Source organism: Pezoporus wallicus, unplaced genomic scaffold, assembly GCF_028554395.1.
Source record: "Pezoporus wallicus isolate ANWC-B61680 ecotype Strahan unplaced genomic scaffold, APGP_CSIRO_Pwel_v1 contig_8721, whole genome shotgun sequence".
Lineage (NCBI taxonomy): Eukaryota > Metazoa > Chordata > Aves > Psittaciformes > Psittacidae > Pezoporus > Pezoporus wallicus.
In genome coordinates, this window is record NW_026635692.1 from 1,523,918 (window position 1) to 1,541,868 (window position 17,951).

Sequence of the window (17,951 nt, forward strand, 5' to 3'; positions counted from 1 at the left end):
AAGAGATTAATTTGCCTAAAGTCACATACAGAGAAATGGAAACCCAGAAATATTTACTGTCCTCTCCCCGTCATGACCTCGGTGTTTGCAGAAGGTCCTGGACTGCTAGCCCCAAAAAAATACAGTTCTCTCTTTCACCATGGACACAATAAATCCAAGGCAGTGGAAACTCAAGCATTTTATTTTCTGACCATGCCAGCATTGCTTAGCTTATCCATCTCTCTTAAAGGTGACAAAATACTTCTGCATCTACAGGACCAATAGGTGGCCTGCCTTGCAACTCCTGAACCATATGTAATGGTACAAAGTGGACACAAAGCACTATTGTTCTGCTTAGTAGCACTGTAGACCCACTTCATATAGTTGGAGACAACTACATTACATGGAATCTGATGCATGTAATTTCTTGACCTCTTTTCTGAAATGGCCAGTAAAGGCGTCAAGTGTAATAGAGTCCTGTTAACAACAAAAAAAGCATCCTTTAAAATCAACTTCACGTATACTATCAAGTGTATCACCAATATTGCTGCTACTTCGGCAGAATTTTAGCAATGAAGAGGTAAGAGAGGCTCCATGGTGTGCTATTGTTAACATGGGTAAAAGAATCCAAGAAACAAGGCAATAATACTGACAACTCAGGAACTATGCCATATAAGTTTTAATTATCTGGCTTAGGCCTCTTACTCTTACCAGCAACTGCTTATGCATTCTGAAAAGATGCTGCTTACCTAGAACTGCAAAGCACTTCACAATCTAGAAACGATAGGAGGGAGCTCTGCCTAAAAATCAGGCCAACCTTTTCATATGTGACTGCTGAAATCTGCACGTGCCTTCCCTTGCCAGTGTCCCAACCTGTGACACCTGACATGCGCCTGGCTCCAGCGGACGGATGGTCAGCTCTGCTTTCTTAGCACTGAATATGAAAACATGAGGTGGAATGCATTAAGTACAGAGCATGATTATCCTGCTATTTTTATATTATCCAGGCACTAACACACCCCTGCTTACAAGAAGCGAGACGGTGAGGCATTCAGAATACTTTTCTCATGTCTTAACAAAAAAATGTGCGGACAAATTCAAAATGACTCCTCAGAAACATGCATACAAATTTGCTCAAATCAGCTTGTACTTTACCCCACGATTTTATTCAGGCATGAGAAATATTATTTTACAGTTACTATAACTCTAAAGAAAAATGTGTGTGTGTGTTTGTGTGAAAGAGTATGCAAGCCACAGGAAGATGCTGAAATCAGCCATACTACAACGGAAGAAAGCTCAGGCCAGAGAACATATGTAATAACCTCTGGAACATCCTTAGCGTGTTGGGCATGTAAAGCTGCTGTGAAGCACATACATTGCTCTTTTATTGGAAAAAATGAGTGCACTTCACTTTCCATTGTCATCGTAACTATTATTATTTCTGACCTTTTTTGTTTATGCCAGTTGCTGACTGGAAGTCAGAGTCCCACCTGGAGACAGCACCGCGCTAAAATGAGTGCTTCCTAACTGTAAGCATAAATGCCATGTGTTTTGTCCTTAAAAAACATGCAGGTCTCGCGTTGCATACATTCAAATGCTTGCGAACATTAATACGTTGGGTCAGTGCCCACAGGACGCTTTCACGTCGCGTTTTCCTTTGGGAAAAGAGATTCCCCCAAAAGTCAAGCTACGTTTCCGCAGGGCTTTTCCAACACCCGTCAGCACAATCGCCACGCAGCCACCCAAAAGCTGCTGGCCTCACGCTGTCGCTTTGTCCATATCAGCTTGCGAGTGACACACATTCTCAGCTGAATTTCACATCCATGTGGCTGGTGATGTACGCGAGGCGCAGGGCAGAGCACCGGGCAGGACACGGAGCGCGGTGCCCATGCCAGCCTTACACTTTATTAGCGCTGCCAAGCGGTCGGCCGCTGCCCCCACGGAACGCCGATGTGCAGGCGGCCGTGCTGTCGATGCTGGGCCGGTGAGGGCCTCTCCGCCACGTTTGGGCGAGGATTACCAAGGCGGCAGGCACCACCCGGTGCTCTGCCGCATCCTCGTGCAGTGCCACTGCCTGAAAGCCGGTCGCCGGGTTAAAGATCGGCCGCCGGCCTCAGCCCGGCTGCCCGGCACCCCCGGGGCTGGCTTCGGGGCTGGCTTCCCGTGTTTACTCCCCGAACAGGGGCTGTGCGGATGCGCTGCCGCCTCACTCAACTTCTCCGTTCGCCCTGTCTCGGCCTCTGAATGAAACCCGCCCAACTCGACAGAGTAAGTTACCGGGGGGCTGCGCGGGGGCCGCTGGGGCCGTGCCCGCCGCCCGCACCCCGGAGCGGCTGTTACCCCGCAGCGCTGCCCCGGGCAGGCGTAGTTTACTCTCGCAGCCCTCTCCGGGCGGCCAATGGACAGCGGCTGCCGGCGCTGTGACCGGCACGACTCGGTGCTCCCTGTAGGTCCGGGGGCCGGCGGCCGCCGCTACCTGCCCCACTGCCCGGCTCCTCTAGCGCTGCGAGGAGCAGCGCGACGATCTTTGTGTGAGTGTGTGCGGAGAGTGTGTGCGCCAGCGGCTCCCTCGCGGGCCGCGGGTGTAACGGCACCGCCGAATGGCTGGCTCGCCCGTCTCTCAGACAGCCGGCCAATGGCGGGCCGGCTTATATCCCGGGGAGTGTTGTGGCGCTGCCCGGGTTGCATGGCTCTGTAGAGCCGCGTTCCGCGGGCGCCGAGGCGGAGGGGCTCCGCTGCTCGCCGCGCCTGGCTCCGGCCCAGCGGCGCGCTGCCCGCCCGCCGGCCCCGCCGAGGTGAGTGCGCGATGCCCGACACCTCTCGCCGGGCGGCAGGGACACGGGCAGGGACGGGCAGCGGCAGGCGGGGAGAGGGGTGCCCTCGCCCCATACTTTCCCCTCCGCGCCCCGGCGGCGGGGCTGCCCCGCGGCCCCTCCCGCGGCGGTGGCGGCCGGGAGGGAGGCGCGGAGCTTCCCGTGCCCTGCGCGGCGGCTGCCGCGGTTCCCAGTCACTTTTCCTGCCTCCCGTCAGCCTTGCCTTCGCTTCAAAGTTTGGGCAGGGGAGGACGGGTAGGCTGGTGCCGTCAGCCCTGTGCCCGGCCGGGAGGGCAGGGGCTGTGTTACCGCGGGGCGAGGTGAGTTGAGATACAGCGCAGGGCATTTAAAACAGGGAAAGACAGAAGAAAGCCCAACAAGCCTGGAAGAAGCAGGCGGCAGGGGTAGGCCAGCCAGTGCCAGGCTGCGTTTGAAACCAGGCACCTCTCGCAGCCACAGAGAGAGAGGCGAGAGCAGCGGCGGCCGTGGCGGAGGGAGGAAGGGGAAGGAGGGCGAGGAGGAGGAGGGATGGCCACCGGCCGCCGCTCGGTGTGTGCCTCCGGGGGGACTTGACAGGGAGATCGCGGCAGGCAGAAACGAAACTTCATCCCGAGGGGCGGCGAGGCGAGGAGCGGGGGAGAGTGCGCGGATCGGTATCGGCTGCCGGCGGCCTGGGGGGGCTCCGCGCCGCCGCCGGGAGGAAGGGAGGGGGGCATAAACCCGGAGAGGGCGACGGAGCCGATCCGGCGGCCGCCTGGGGCGTGGGGGGGGAAGGCGGGAGGAAAAACCCCGGCGCCGACCCCGACAACAACAGCGGCCGGGCTCGGCCGGAGAGTTGGGCTGTGCGTTTTCCGGTAGTCATCGGCGGCGATGCGCCCGGGGCGGCGGCGGCCCCGGTGGGCAGCGGGAGGGGGGGGGGGGAGGCGGGGACCGGCGGCCCTGCCGGAGTTTCGCGTGGATGTGGGATTATGTTATGTCGATAAGTTTAAGGTGGAAAGGGAGAACGGGAGGCGGGCGGGGGCCGGGGGGGAGGCGGCGGCAGGCCTCGGCCGCGCGAAGTCCTATTTCCGAAGGTAAGTTGTGACATTGGGTGGTCGCGATGACAGAAAACTTGGCGAGGGGCGCCCCGGGGAGGGGGCTGCCGCCTCGGAGGGCGCTGTGCCCGCCGCCGGGAGCCGGATGGGTGCGCGGCTGATATTTGCTGCTGCGAGATCGGGTCGCTGGTAAATTACAGAAAGCAGCCCTCCTCCTTCCCCCCCACCCCCCCTTCTCCCCCGGCAGCCGCTTCGCTCTTCCTCCTCTCGGGTTTATTTGCAATGTATGAAACTTGCATGGCTGTGAGAAGAGCCGATTCAGTGTAGGTTTGCGAGGAGGAGGAGGAGGAGGACGGGGAAGGAAGGGTTGGAGGCAGGGGAAGGGAGGCGATCGCGTTAATCCCGGGCGCCGCACGGCAGCAGGTTTGCGTTGCAAATACCGGCGGCAGCCCGCCGCCGCTGAATGAGGAAGGTAAAACGAAGCGATGCGAGAGCCGCCGAGGCGACATGTACGGCGGCGGGGCGAGAGGCACCGGCAGGCGGCTGCCCGCCCCCTCCCTGCCTGCCTGCTTCCCTGCCTGCCTCCTCCCTCTCTCCCTCCCTCCCTCCCCGCCGGGGCGGGGAAGGACCGTGCCCGGGTCTCCCCCGCTCGCCGCCAGCCGAGCCGGGGGGCCGCGGGGCTTTAACCGTGTGCGGGGCGGATTCGCCACTTTTTCCGGGGGAGGCCCGCGGTTAAAAGTTTTTTTCCGGAGGTGAGTGTGTGCGGGGAGGCCGGGGCGCCGCCAGGCCGGCGGTGGTCACTCGGGCCTGGGGCGCCGAAACCATTGCCCGTCCTGCTGGTGACACGTCCAAGTCCCGCAGCCCGGCGGGGCGGCGGAGGGGCCCGTTCCCGGCCCGAGCGCCGGAGCAGGGACGGGGGGTGCCGGTCTCCATGTGGCTCTCCCGGCGGCGGCGGCGGTGGCGGCACCTCCTCCCCGGTGGCAGCGGCAGCGGCGGCAGCAGCGGGATCATCGCCCGGGCCCGCGGGGAGGAGGAGGGGAGCAGCAGGGAGGTGTTTGCTGCCAGCCTGCCTCGCCAGAGCCCGCCGGGGAGGGCAGCTGGGAGGGCCGGGAGCCCCCCGCGCCCCCTCCCCGCGCCGCCGCCCCTTCCCTGCCCGCCCGCACGCCCCCAAAGGTGTTGTGCAGACTTTTCCCCCGGGAGGGTGAGATTTATGCGCTGCATTATTGCTCCTCTCCTCCCCCCTCAAAGCAAGATGGACTCTCTCTCTCTCTCTCTCTCTCTCTCTCTCGCACTCACTCACACACACTCTTTCTCTCCCCCTCTCCCTGTGTCTTGTCAGCCTTCAAGATCGACATTTTGTAACTAGGATGCAAACTTGATGGTGACCGGGGGCGGCGGGTTGGGAGGGGGGGGCTCGGGGAACCGGGGTGGAGGGGGGGGACACACCGGGAAGCCCTGGGTCACGGCGGTCTCTCTCCATATTTAATACCTTTTCTTCCCACCCCAGCCGGGAGCCCGGATTCCGGTGGCCCTGCGCTTGGCACGGGCGGCGGCCGGGGGTCTGTCCGCTCTCCCCGCGGGCTGCGGCGGTGGAGGGGCCGGCTGGGCGGTCACAGGACTCCGGGCGGCTCGGCTGGGCTGTGCCGGAGGGGGAACGGGCATTACCTGAAACTGTGTTACAGCGTTGCAGCCGTCCGTCCGTCCCCCTGTCCGTCCGTCCGTCCGTCCCCCTCGCTCTCGCGGTCTAGTCTGTCTCGGCGGGTGGATCTCGTACCTGCAGTCTGGCGGCTTGTTCTTGTTAATTTCGCGTTGTTTGGCTTATCCACGCGCGGGGATTGATCGCTCACTTGTGTAAGTTCCCCGGGGGTTATTGTTGTGTGTGCCTCCTTGCAGATGGTGGTCAACTTTGTGCCTTTTATTTCGGTAGTGCGTGCGTGGTTCTCTCTGTGTGCGTGTAAATAATTACGTGATGCATCCCTGTGTGTCTGTGTGAGCGCATAAACATGCATCCGTGTGTGTGTGTGTGTTTACGAGAGAGACAGGAAAGATAACCCACCCTGCTGCTGCACACTCAGTGATTTGCTCCATTTGCCCAGTCCTGATGCCCTTTAAAGACACGGTGCATCTTTTGTTCGTTCCTTAGGGTTTCCTACGACTGTCATCTTGCCGTAATGACAACTTAGGTGGGGTGGGGGTGAGGAGGAAGCAAGTTGCAAGTTTTGGGATCTCTCCTCTTGTTGGCGGTGCGGTGAGTTGCGATATTGTAAAATCATGATGTGCTGACGATGTGCCTTTATTTGATACTTTATAGGTCACTATCACATGACAAAGGCTTTGAGACAGCTTCATCTTCATCTGCCTGTAATTTCCATTTGTCTTCCCGGGTAAGTATGTAAACTGTACACATGGAGAAAGAACTCGGTTGTTGTTGATAAGATAGAGGTCCTTCTTACATGGAAGATGCTTGTTCAGGTTTTAGCGCCTCAGAAAACATGTCTTCTCCAGGTGCTCATAGCAACTGCTAGATAATGAAGTTTGTTGTGTAGGGGTGGGTTTGAATAACCTGAAATTGAAAGACTCTGCATATTCAGATCTCTCTTCAGTTCTCCTTTCTTGTTTTTCCTTAAACCTTGTTTTGTAAAGATAATCAGCTGATTGACTTGGGGCAAAAGTTGTAAACCAAAGCAGCACTAGAATATGCAAAGCGCAACACACAGGTCAGAAACTGAATGGGAATGTAAAGTCCTTTTAAAATTCAGTGGTAGGAAAACCAGGAAAATATAAACAAAACGGGTAATTGGAAATCTCTGGAGGTCAAGAATCAGTGAGAAGTTTAGCAGAGCTGTAGTACTGCTGCAGCAGGAGTTAGCTCTCAGTTTTGGTGTTAGAACTGAACCGTTTAGAATTCTGCCCATGTTTTTTCTGTGTTACTGTTTTCTCTTTTGGCATTGATTAATGCAGGTGGCTATCCATTTGAAAGATGAATCTTAGTGGCTAACTTACTAGTATTTGTAAGCTTTCAGGTACATAACCTTTATTTTACCTGTATGCTGGGAAGAGTTTGGACACCTTTTTGAAGGGTTTGAAATCTTTTAAGCTGAAGTAGAAGCAGCGGTTTAAAGAAGAGCGTCTAAATTTGTGGGGTCATGTTCGTAGGTGGCATAAAATAGATGGCACTTGGAGTGCTTCTCGTACAGTCGCCCATGGCTGCCCTGAGCTGCCTTTGGCCCAAAATGGGGAAGTGGGAGGCAGTATCTGTTTTTAATGGTGCTATTGTGAACAGAGTTAAAAGCAAGACAAGACATGTATGTGGGGTAAGGTTAGTACTCATAAATGCGAATGATTAATAACGTACTCTTGACCTTTTCCAGGCAGTGTGTAGGAGACATAGGATAAGTGATGGTCCCAAACATGCTGCCTTGAAGGGGACTGTTGGGAACAGCTGTTGTAGTGTGATATTATGACCACAAAGCTGGTCTTAAGGCTGGGATAACTACTGTGGGGAGATGGTTTGAAGGGAGGATTCTGCTTGTTCTCCAGTTCCTGTAGAATTACACCCAGACTTCAGTTTTTTGGATTTTGTGGGCAGTGAGGTTGGTATGTGTAGGTCTGAGAGTATAAACACCAAATTGAACTACTGACCTTCTTTCTGACGGACTAGTTGCATAGGAGAGCATGGCTTTCAGTTTTACAGGGTTACTGACAATGATCATGTTCTGTGTAGAGTAAGTGGTGCAGCAGTATTCAGAAAACAAGAACACATTGGGAAATTAAAAAGCTGGCAGATAGGCTGTAAACTGCTCTTCAGAGCTGAATACAAGCACACTGATTTTTGAACTTAATTTTCTGTGCTTTCAGGTAAGAGTCAGATTAGAGTGGTGTAAGTGCCACGGACTTCATTTGGAGTAATAGTAAAGGGTACTGAACACGAATAGCTCAGAGACCTTGCTTGAGGTAGTACCTTCAGTCGTTACCTGGTTTTAGTTTCATGAGTTGAAGACTTTTAGATGCCTGGAATTTTGATCCTAGGAATGAAGTGGGGATCGTATTCTGCCCACAGCTTTAAGAGGAGTGGGCCTCGATTTTTGTGCATAGTACTAACTTTAGGTCTTGATGTTGAGCTGGCACGAACAGATTACAAAGAAGAGAAGGGTAGGGTACCTTTCTGATGAAAAAGGCATAATAGAAGCTTTAGAGGAAGAAGAGAAAGATTTTCTTGTAGCTTAAGAAAAGGTAATAAAAGCCATGTGCTTAGTCGAGAGGAGAGTAGAGATTTCATTAGTTTTGTCCCTTACTAGAAACTTCCATTTACTTTAGGGAGCTGTTACTTTGGTAAAAGGGAAGATGTATTACAGAGTTCTCTGTAAAATAACTGAATGGAGTTTAGTAATTCAGTCTTGACCTGCGGGAGAGACACCGGAGTTCTTGTCCTGGTTAACAAGTGTTCGTGTGTTTTAAGCTTAAACGGGAGTGAGCTGCTAGCAAGGGGCTTTGGGAATGCTTCAGGAATTGGCCCATGGTCTCAGAAGTTCTGTGAGTACCCCTGTCCCTCCTGGCTCAGCAAACTGAATAACCTTTTTGGGTAGAAACATAATTTAGCAGAAAGATACCTGGTCTCTCTGTGGAGGTAAACTCAGACTATTAAGAAGCTTGCCCTCAATGCTTTTGATTTTATTTTTTGGGGAAAGAGGGGTCCTGCTTGCTCTAAACCCATCGCCTGCAAAACTTCCCTTGGTTTCAGCAGGAGGCTTGTTAGGCGTGTAGGAGTGATGGTGAGAGGAATTTGTCTGTGTTTATTTTCCCGTTCAAGGAAGAAAATCTCTCTCATAGCTATTGTGTGAATAATTAAAGATATTAAATGTCAGTTTTCCACATAAAATATCAGAGGTAATGATGCAGTTAGTTTATAGGCAACATTTTTGTTTTTCATCCAGAATGATCTTAATACACTTTGTTTGTAAATTAGTGGTTCCATAGCTTGTGATCCTGTAAGCATGTGAGTATCTTTAAGCAGATGACATGCCTTGTTAAATTCACCTATACAGTTGCTTGCATTCAGAGCTTAAAGTTCCTCTAGGTTGCTGCCACTGGTGGTCTGCAGGCTGAGGATGCAGAGCATCTCTGAAGCTCAGACAGCATGGCATTAGGTAGGGCAGTCTTGTGGCATAGAGCTGTTAGCAGAGTATGATATGAAGTAAGGAAATTTTGACCAAGTGAGTTGGGGAGAGTTGCTCTTCCGCTGCGTGTAGCAGTGGGGAAGGTGCAGGTAAGGTAGATGAGACCCTCAGCGTGCAAGGCTCTGTTGCAGTGTGAGGATTGTAAAGGCACCTGCAGTGAAATCTGGGCACCTGGGAAGTGAAACACTGCCTCACTTTTGGTGGTACGTACGTGGCACATGTAAGTGTTCAGGCCTCCCTCTTTATCTGAAAGTAGTTCCCTGGTGGAACCACCAAGTTCCAGCTTTAATTTACAGTAAGTTAAGGTTGGAACTGAGCTGAAACTCTGTTTTTAATGTCTGTGTGTGTACCAGGCTGTCTGTGTGAGCTCTGGTGAGTGATGTAGGCAAAACCAGTGGCCACTTCACACGTTTTGGACCCAAGTCCAAGATTTGCCGTGCCCTGCCACAGGAGTAGCCCACCACAGCCTCTGGTAGAGTCAGTGGCACTGCTGTGGCCCACTGCTGCTTCCAGGGTTGGAGTTTACTCTTGGAAGCACAGCTGTGTGTCCCTTTGCCACCTGCAAATGAAGACTAATGATACTTCCCCGTATTATTCAATCGTATGGGGCCCATATATTAGGACAGTTTTCCTGAGTGAATTAAGTTTGCTTTGAAGTAGTATGGATACTGTGTTACCTTACTGTAACCTTAATAGTTTATGTTTTCTTTACTGCTTGGAGTCTGTAATGGTGGGTTGCAGTAATAGCCATATGTATTTCAAAATACTCTTGAGAAGAAACGGGAGAAAGTCAGCTTTCTGTCTTGTGTAGTATTGACTTGACTTCTTTTCCTTCCACTATGTTTTCCCCCATTTCCTGGGGTATCGTTGACAGAAGCTGTTTCATTCTGCTCTATGTAAAACAAAAACGTTTGGACTTACTTCCTTGGTGGTGTGTTATGTTTGTTTTTTAAGATCAGAAAGGATACAGTGTTTCTGTTTGAGAGCAAGGTGGGGAGCCTGGTACTAGTGGACGTGTGAATTTCACAAGCCTTCTATAGTTGTCACCCTTCTCGACTGTTTCAGAAAGGATAAGACCCGATGCAGCATAAGGATTCCTTTTGAGAATGGCTTGATGGGCTGCTGTTAGATCGCATTGCTTGGGAGAGGAAAAAACAACACACGTTATTCTATCAATAACAATGATATCATTAATAATTGGCAGTTGTAGGCGTTGCCTTATTCACGTGCTTGTGTCCTGTCTGGCCAAGTGCATAAGCCGTACTGTATTCACACACCTCAAAACAACAGTCATTTTTATCCCTGTTTTGGGCATCTGGGGTGCAATGCAGTGAAGGAGTGTAGGCTTGCCTGCAGTCACTTAGCAGGTTAGCATTAGCAGGGAATGGAACAAAAGCTGCATCTGACTCCTTAGTTTTGTGTCCTTTCCCTTGGTGTATGCTACGGCTCTGAGGCTTTCCTAGTAAATGCCTTTTACGTGCGTGTAGTCTCACTGAATTCTGTGCCAGTTGAGCATCTTTTGCTAATACACTCAACTTTCATTCATAATGCTGCCTTAAAAACACCCAAACACCTTCAGAATAGTGTGAAGTTACTGACTTCCAGTTTAGTTATATTTATTGACAGGATAGTCTAAAGTAGGATGAGAACTTACTGAAGGGTTTTTGCCACTAGACATGGTATTTAAGCTGCTTGTATATTATACTGTGTACTGTGTTACACAATCTATTGAACACAAACTTGTATGAATTGAGATAATGGTTTTCACAGTGGAGTTTTTCAGATATGCCTTCATGTGAAATAGTTCCTTTGATTATTTTTTGTATTCACAATCTAAGGTAAAATCACAACTCCTTCTCATATGAAACATGGAATTGACAGAAGCAGCTACTTTGCCACTCTGGCGGTATTGTGATAAATAGAGTACCTTGCTAATTTAAGCTTCCATTTCTAAACCTGCTAAGCATATTTCATCTTGTAAGAGTTTCAGATTTGCTGATTACTGGTGTTTTGTTACTGAGAATATGAGCTGGCTTTGGTTTTAAAACAGGAGCTGTATTTGGGGAGTAAAGGATGCTTAATGTCTGAGCGTGCACCTCATTGTACTATTCTCACAATGATAGCAGCATTTTAATATTTGTGGTGTTTATAAATTCTGTTACATGGAAAAAAATGAATCGCCAAAGAGGAAAAGCGTGGTTTTGACACTTTCCAGTGTTTGTGCCTTTTACTTTATAGCACACAACTGCATAATGTAATAGCAAGTCCTTATAAGCATGGACAATTTGGCATGTGAAAATAAACTAGCTTCAGGCATATCTTGAGTACAAAGAAAGCACAATTTTTAGCGCGGGGAAGGAAAGTTAACAGGATTTTAGGAGACTACACTAAGAAAATCAGTTGCTTAGGAAGCATGGGATTTTTATTGTCAGAAATCATCCACGTGGGTGTTTTGATACAAGATTTTACAAAACGTGTCAATTGCTGTAAGTAAGAAAGAGCGTTGTACTGACCCTCGGTGTCACAGAGGCTCCTTCAGCAACGATAAAAATAATCCAGTGGACTTGCACAACATGGGATCTGTGGAACTTCGTTCAAGTGGAAGCTGTCTTTGCGAGAAGCGTAACAAGTCCTGTCTGCCCCTTCCCTTGCCGAGGGGGAGTGGGAAGGTGTCTTCCCTCCGCCTGTTCGGTGGGCTTTGTTTGTTTGTTTTCTATTACTGTGTCTTTCTGCAAGGAATACGTATGCAAGATGGAGCAAATTGGTGGGGAGCCTGCTTTGAGACATGGAGGAGCGACGCTTACCTGCGTGCCCGTCCGTGGGGTTACTCTCCTGTTGCGCAGGTGTAGCAACGGGGATGCTCTCGGAAGGGGCTTTGTCCGGCTCTTCTGAAACCCAGAGTTCAGGGCAGGGCATACACATTAAAGGCCTGCTCCTTTGTATGGTTGGTGAGAACTGAACTGGCTTGTGAATGGATTCGAGTGAGGAAAGCTTAAACCTGGTCCTGGGCCTCTGGTGGGCTGGGTCACGGATTGGTGACTACTCCGCACCGCCAAGTGTGCCAGGTACTACTTCACTGCTGTTGGGCTGATGGCTTTCAACCTGTACCTTTCAGTGCTTTCTCCAGCGTGCCTTTTATGCCAGCTGCATAAAGACTTTTACACATACGCCTTGTCAGAATTTGTCTGTCTTCCAGGTTTGGTTTTTTTTGTCCTGTTTGTTTTTCATCTGTACCCGTGTCCTACACAATCAGGAATTATCCAGCAATGGCAGTGGGTAAAGCATGTTGCACGATAATAGTCAGGATTATATCACTTGTGGTAGAATAGTAAGTCTTCACTCTTCAGCCTGTCTGTTCTTTTATGAAGCAAATAATCCTAGGGTTTTGTTTGTGTATGTGAGGGAGTGCATTATTTTGTGGTTGTCAAAGCAATATTTAAGAGAAAGACATCACGAGAGATTTGGAGATGAAGCTGGATAAAGAAAACCACTGGGGAAGTACAGAGGAGAACTTGATTTTGTTTTTTAACTTATTTCAGCCTCTTCAGTGTGAAGTAATTCCACAAAAGCCGGTGGAGCTGAAGTGTTTTGATGTTCTGCGTTAAAATCTCTCTGTGAAAGTTGGGAGGAAGTTGCTTTCTTTTGTCAGGTTGATGAAAAAGGCATTTTTGTGGTTGGCCATGTTTTGATTCACTTTCCAGAAGTGGTCTTTGAGCTACATCATGCCTGCAGTGATCAACAGTTAGCAGCATCATGCTGATTGTTACTGTGTGGGGTGAAGCACTGGAACATCAATGTATCTTGTGCTAACTGCTGAAGAGCTCAGCCCTGCAGCTGTAGCTGTGCAGTTGCCTTTCTGAGTAAGAAGCCAGAACCAGAGCTGCATCAGCAGTGTGCACTCCTTTGCAGGTCATCTGGCTGAAGTTTCTGCTGGTCTTTAATTCCTGAGGAAAACTGCAGATTCCACATCATTCGTAGCTATTGATGTGCAGATAGTCCTGCCTGGGTCATACAGCTGTGGTACTCAGTGGTTGGTGCACAAGCTTATAGGCAGTCCCTTGCCTGATGATGAGCAATGCAGGAAGGGGTGGGAATAGAGCCATGGCTGAAAAATGCAGAGTTCCCATTACTGAGAAGAGGGTAGAAGAGCATCAAGTGTGAGAATGCCGTTTGGTAGATGATAGATCTTTTGACGTGTATGCCGCTTCGTTTATGTTTGCTTCCCAACTACGTGGCTAGGCAAAGAAAGCATTCTGATGTACTGCACGCCAGTGGTTGAAGACAGATTTGAAAAGAAGTGGCGTGATCACCTTCCCTTCATTGGTGAGTCTGGCTTCAAATGTTCTTTCTCTCAGCAAAAGTTTTCTTTACACCCAGATTTCACGTTGAATAGTGCAGATTTCCCGCCTGGCTCAGTTCTTATCTGTGCCACAAATTTGTGAGTGACAGGGTTTACTTCTTGTTTAAATATGACTGCAATTCTTTTCTGATTTAAGTGTCTTTATTTGTATTTCTTCCCTCTAATTTGTTTGAGATGCTCTTTCATACATTGTGTTAAACATCAGTCATCAAGTGCTCATAATATATTTTGAAACAAGTATGCAAAATTGCAGCATGATCCAGCGCTGATTACAGAGCTATGGCATATGAATTAATAAGAAAAAATGGCATCATTAATTTCCAGCTGGTTTTGGAGAAACAGAGGTGTTTATAGGGGAGGGAATTTGGTGTCTGCAAAGTGAAGAATGACAAAACCGGTAGCAAATACTGTAATGTAGGTAACTACTCACAATTTACTAGTCTACGGATTAAAAATGGATTCCAGTCCTAAAGAGTAAGCAGAAGCTCCAGTGCCATTCTTTGAAGGCTGTTGGATGCAATGAAGAGCACAAGTGTCAGACCTAGAGCAAGGGGAGGAAGTTTTTATTTCTTAGTATAGGAAACCTTAAATGAGGGAAGTAATTTATGGATAGCTGAGCGTAATGGTTGGTTGAATGTGTCTGTTTCCCATTAATATCAGAGAGAACTCTGTGTGTGAGGCAAAAATTACTTCCTGAGTGTTTCCCTTGGTAGTAAACCAGTGTTTCCCTTGTGTTTCTTGCATGTGCTTGCTTGTGCTTCTCTGTCTCATCTCAGTGTTGGCGTACCAAAGCAGCAGAAGGTATACAAGGTCTGTGGTTAAAAGTGACCCAGGCAAAATGTTCCATTGCGAGGGCCCTTGGCACAGCTTGGACCATCAGCTGGTGAAGGGATCTGGATGCTCAGTTGCAAGTTTCGGCATAGCTTAGCTTGGCTGTCACTCAGGGCTGGCCTGTTGTTCAGGTGGGAGCTCCAAACAAAGCTTTGGGGCCTGTGTGCTTGTGAAGTCTTCCTTGTTTTCAATCAGCAAAGGAAGATCCTGCCCTCCTGAGAGATGTGTCTAGAGGAAACAGGTTATTTATTTATACAGTGAACTGGACTCTCAAGGATGTCCCTGTTGAGCTTTCACTGTGCCACGCGGTGACAGGGCTGAATGAGCGAGAGGATGCTGGAGTGCGGGGAGGGAAGCACCTGAGAAAGCTGCCCAGACACTGTTTTGTCTAAGAATTGCCCCGCTGGTTTCTGTGCCATGGGTGATGTGGTTTCTGCGTGCAGTCTCGCTTTCCTGGATGGACCCGCAGGGCTGCGTTTGAAGTTTACTGTTATTCTTCACTTGCAGAGGCAGAGAGAAGTCAAAAGGGGAGGTGAGGCTGTCACCACTGGCATCCCCATGCAGTTGTTAGCAGGAGAGAAGTGCACGGTGCAGGTCTTCCAGTGAGGACAGTATGTGTTCTCTTATTAAGGGATACTAAAGTGTGGGGGGGGGAATAAATCTTTGAGTGGGGGATGGTGTTTTGTAGAGCGCTAACAGGCTTTGCAGAGATTGAGCAGGGCTAAAGGGGGGGGCAGGCACAGTGAAAGCAAGGGAGGCCTTTACACCTCGTATTCCTGCCTCTTGTGAGCCCCTCTGTACATACGCTTCCATGGCTGCTGCCTGGACATGCCGGTTATAGCAATTGGATTGATTTGAGTCATGATTTTGGTCAATAAACACTTGGTTTAAATTGGTGCTTTTAATCTCATTTTGCTCTGGTATTCCTGTATTTGTTTTCTCTGAAGCAGTCTCTATTGGTAGACACCCGTTAAAATCTGCTGCTAAATATAGCCTTTACCCTAAATTTGGCACCTCTTTTTTGTTAGTTCAGAGGATGCACTGTATGGCGGCGCACTTTCTAAGCAATTACATGGCTTATATGCATTTATTTACATTGCAGCTGTTAAAAATGTTTTGATTTAGGACATGATAAATTATCCTTTTCCCCCTTTTCTTTTCTTTGTGGCCTTTAAAATGTCCTGTTTAATTGAGCCATACTCAGGTACAAACACACACGTACACAAAAGTTAGTGCAAATAGATTGTGCACTTAAAATATAACTTAAAGTACTAGCCCTAACAAGGTAACCTGTTCTGCTGTAACCGGATGCGGGCTTTGAGAACTAGTAGACCTCAAACTTATCTGCTTTGCTTTCTCAGATGAGGAGGAAAATGAAGTCATCTAACTCAAAGTTCCTCAGCTTTACACCAAACCCCATTAAGTGACTTATGGGGAAAGATATTTTCTCTGCAAATGCAGTGGAAGTTACTAGTTTTGGGTAACTTAGTTCTAAAGCGAATACTTGTTCTTTGTCCGTCGGTGCAGACTCACCTGCTCAGTATTTGAGCTTTGTTTGCAGCTTTGACATGAAACGTTTGCAGTTTGTTTTAGTGGAGTTTATACAATATTACAGTAGAATTTAACCTTGGTTTGTCATGATTTAAAGATAAATTACGATTGGATATTTTTCATTAAAATACATTTAGCATCGGTAACACCTGATGGAAACGTCGATTGGGTTTCTTTCTGCAGGAGGGATTCATTTGTAACTGTATCTGTTTCTGTTAAACCGAATATATTTTCAGATGACTTCAGTATCCATTATCCAAAGTTTTTTATTTGTAATAATGCCTTGGGCGCTATCAGTAAGGAATGCAGAATAGCTCACTAGGTGACACCATGGTCATATTAACCTCTTCCTTTTGGAGGGAGCTAGAGCCCTCTCTAGCTTCTGGCAAGTATAGATCAGCAGATACCTGTCTGTTTACACAGGTATGTATTTAACATTGAGGAAAAAAGCTGTTGTTTTGAAATGGCTGTCTCAAGTTTCCCTCTAGACTGTGCGGCATGTGACTGGCTATAGTGCTTGCGGGTGGACTTCATCACTTTCAGCACCACTGGTGTCCAGAAACCAAAAGTAAAGGCAAGTTGGCTACCAGACACTGAACGTGTTAGGTGAAGAAAGAGTAAGAGGGGCAAAAATGATTGGTAAGTACGTCATAGCAACTCAGTGGGCTTACACGGCTGAAGAATTCTAACCCCCACCCTACCAAAGTATTAATAGCATCTGGGCAGAGTCGGCGAGGTTGATAACATGTATTGACTCTGCAGCTCCACACAGCTTTTCTGCAGCAGGGGGACTGTGGAGCCGTACCTGCCCCCGATGAGGAATGCAGAGTTACACCTCAGGTAGTAGAAGGGCTGTGCTCAGAATGTGGAGTGTGTCTGAAGCCTGGTGGCCCGGTTACAGACTACTCATATATTGTAGTTTTACCCCTGACCCCCCCTAAAGGAGTTACTTCAGGAAGTGTTTTTTATGACCTTCTCTCCGCAGCACAAACACAGCTTTTGTGATCCTGTCTTTGTCCTGATTCTCCATATTTTTTTGTATCAGTGTATAGGGTATTCAAACTCTCAACAGTTGTTGTGATCCTGTACAATTAAATATGGAAAGATAAGATTAGAAAGCTAAACAGAAATTAGAAGGAAACTGAAGCAAAGGTCAAAATGCTTTTGTGGGTCACAAATGGTTAAAACAGTCAATTTTTAAAGGGGGGGGGGATAAGAAAACCTTCCTTAAAAATTTGGAATGGTTCAATTACTGAGTATTAACCTGCTCCTTTCCTTAGGAAGAGAAGGAGCCAAAGTAAGATGAATCACTCATGCTGAAAGGGTCGTCATTTTAATTTTCACGTACATTTGGCACAAGGTCAGTAAGAAAATGAAGTAGTTGCGTATTTAGGCAACTTTTCTGATGGAAGCTGTTTATTGCTGAAGCATTCCTGTTTTATGATGCTGCCCTAAAACAATTAGCTCTTGTTTAGCATAAGTATTTAAACAGAATGCTTTACTAATTCAGCTGATTTTATAGTTAGTGCATTTCCACAGGATTGAACTTTTCTTGTTCTAACTTGCTCCCCCTCCCTCCTTAGACTGTGAAATATTGAGGCTTTCTTCCCTCTCAGAAAATGAGTATTTGAGCCAAGATTTTATCAGGAGAATTGGTATCTTTGAGGGTGTTCTGTCTGAGGTGTCTTGGAGAAGCCTGTTACTCAGCATGTGCTTAGCACAGTTCTGCTAGGCTGTATTGAAAGGGGCTACTGGTCAGGCTAAAAAACCTGGGTATAAAATTCACTTCAGTCTGAATTCACAGTTGGAGTGAGCTTGTGCAGTTCCACCGAGGCTGCTGAGTTTGACTGTGTTAGTCACAGGGGTTGTGGCAAAACCAGCTAGGAGCAGCGCTTAAAATGCTGCTGTAACTACATCAGTAGCACTTGATCGGAAGAGTGAGACACTCGCTCCTTTTTGTTTCTTATTTGTGTGGAAGGGAGTTTGGGCCAATCACTGCAGCTAAAGCTCACTTTTTTGCCTTTGCTTTGGAGAGTTGGTCAGATGGATCAACTGGTTGAAATAATGCCACCAACAGTGCCTATTTAGATAATAGGTCACTCTTTTTCTTGGAACAGTTTTGTACTCGGGAACTTCCAGAAAATCATGTCTTCACAACCAGAAGCATTTCTGCTAGTGCTGAACCGAGCTAGTGCCTCTGCCAAGC

The 17,951-nt window shown here is 48.6% G+C and overlaps 1 protein-coding gene across 15 annotated transcripts in view; it reads left to right on the forward strand.

Annotated features, from left to right (window-relative positions):
• The first annotated feature begins 2,344 nt into the window (after positions 1 to 2,344).
• BBX (BBX high mobility group box domain containing) overlaps positions 2,345 to 17,951 on the forward strand; it is a 135,153-nt gene continuing 119,546 nt past the window's right edge. Inside the window, exons 1-3 of one of the 15 annotated variants that reach the window (XM_057397315.1) lie at positions 2,345 to 2,510; positions 6,138 to 6,210; positions 13,243 to 13,326. Coding sequence is in view for 6 of the 15 variants with exons in the window: in XM_057397308.1 (XP_057253291.1) it covers positions 4,334 to 4,578; positions 6,138 to 6,210 (318 nt within the window). In the remaining 9 variants the exon portion in view is untranslated. Of the gene's footprint in view, positions 2,511 to 2,621; positions 2,775 to 2,881; positions 3,113 to 3,321; positions 3,342 to 3,840; positions 3,866 to 4,095; positions 4,579 to 5,587; positions 5,678 to 6,137; positions 6,211 to 13,242; positions 13,327 to 17,951 lie in introns of those variants that run through there. The other 14 variants (XM_057397314.1, XM_057397319.1, XM_057397318.1 and 11 more) reach the window with 14 other exon arrangements.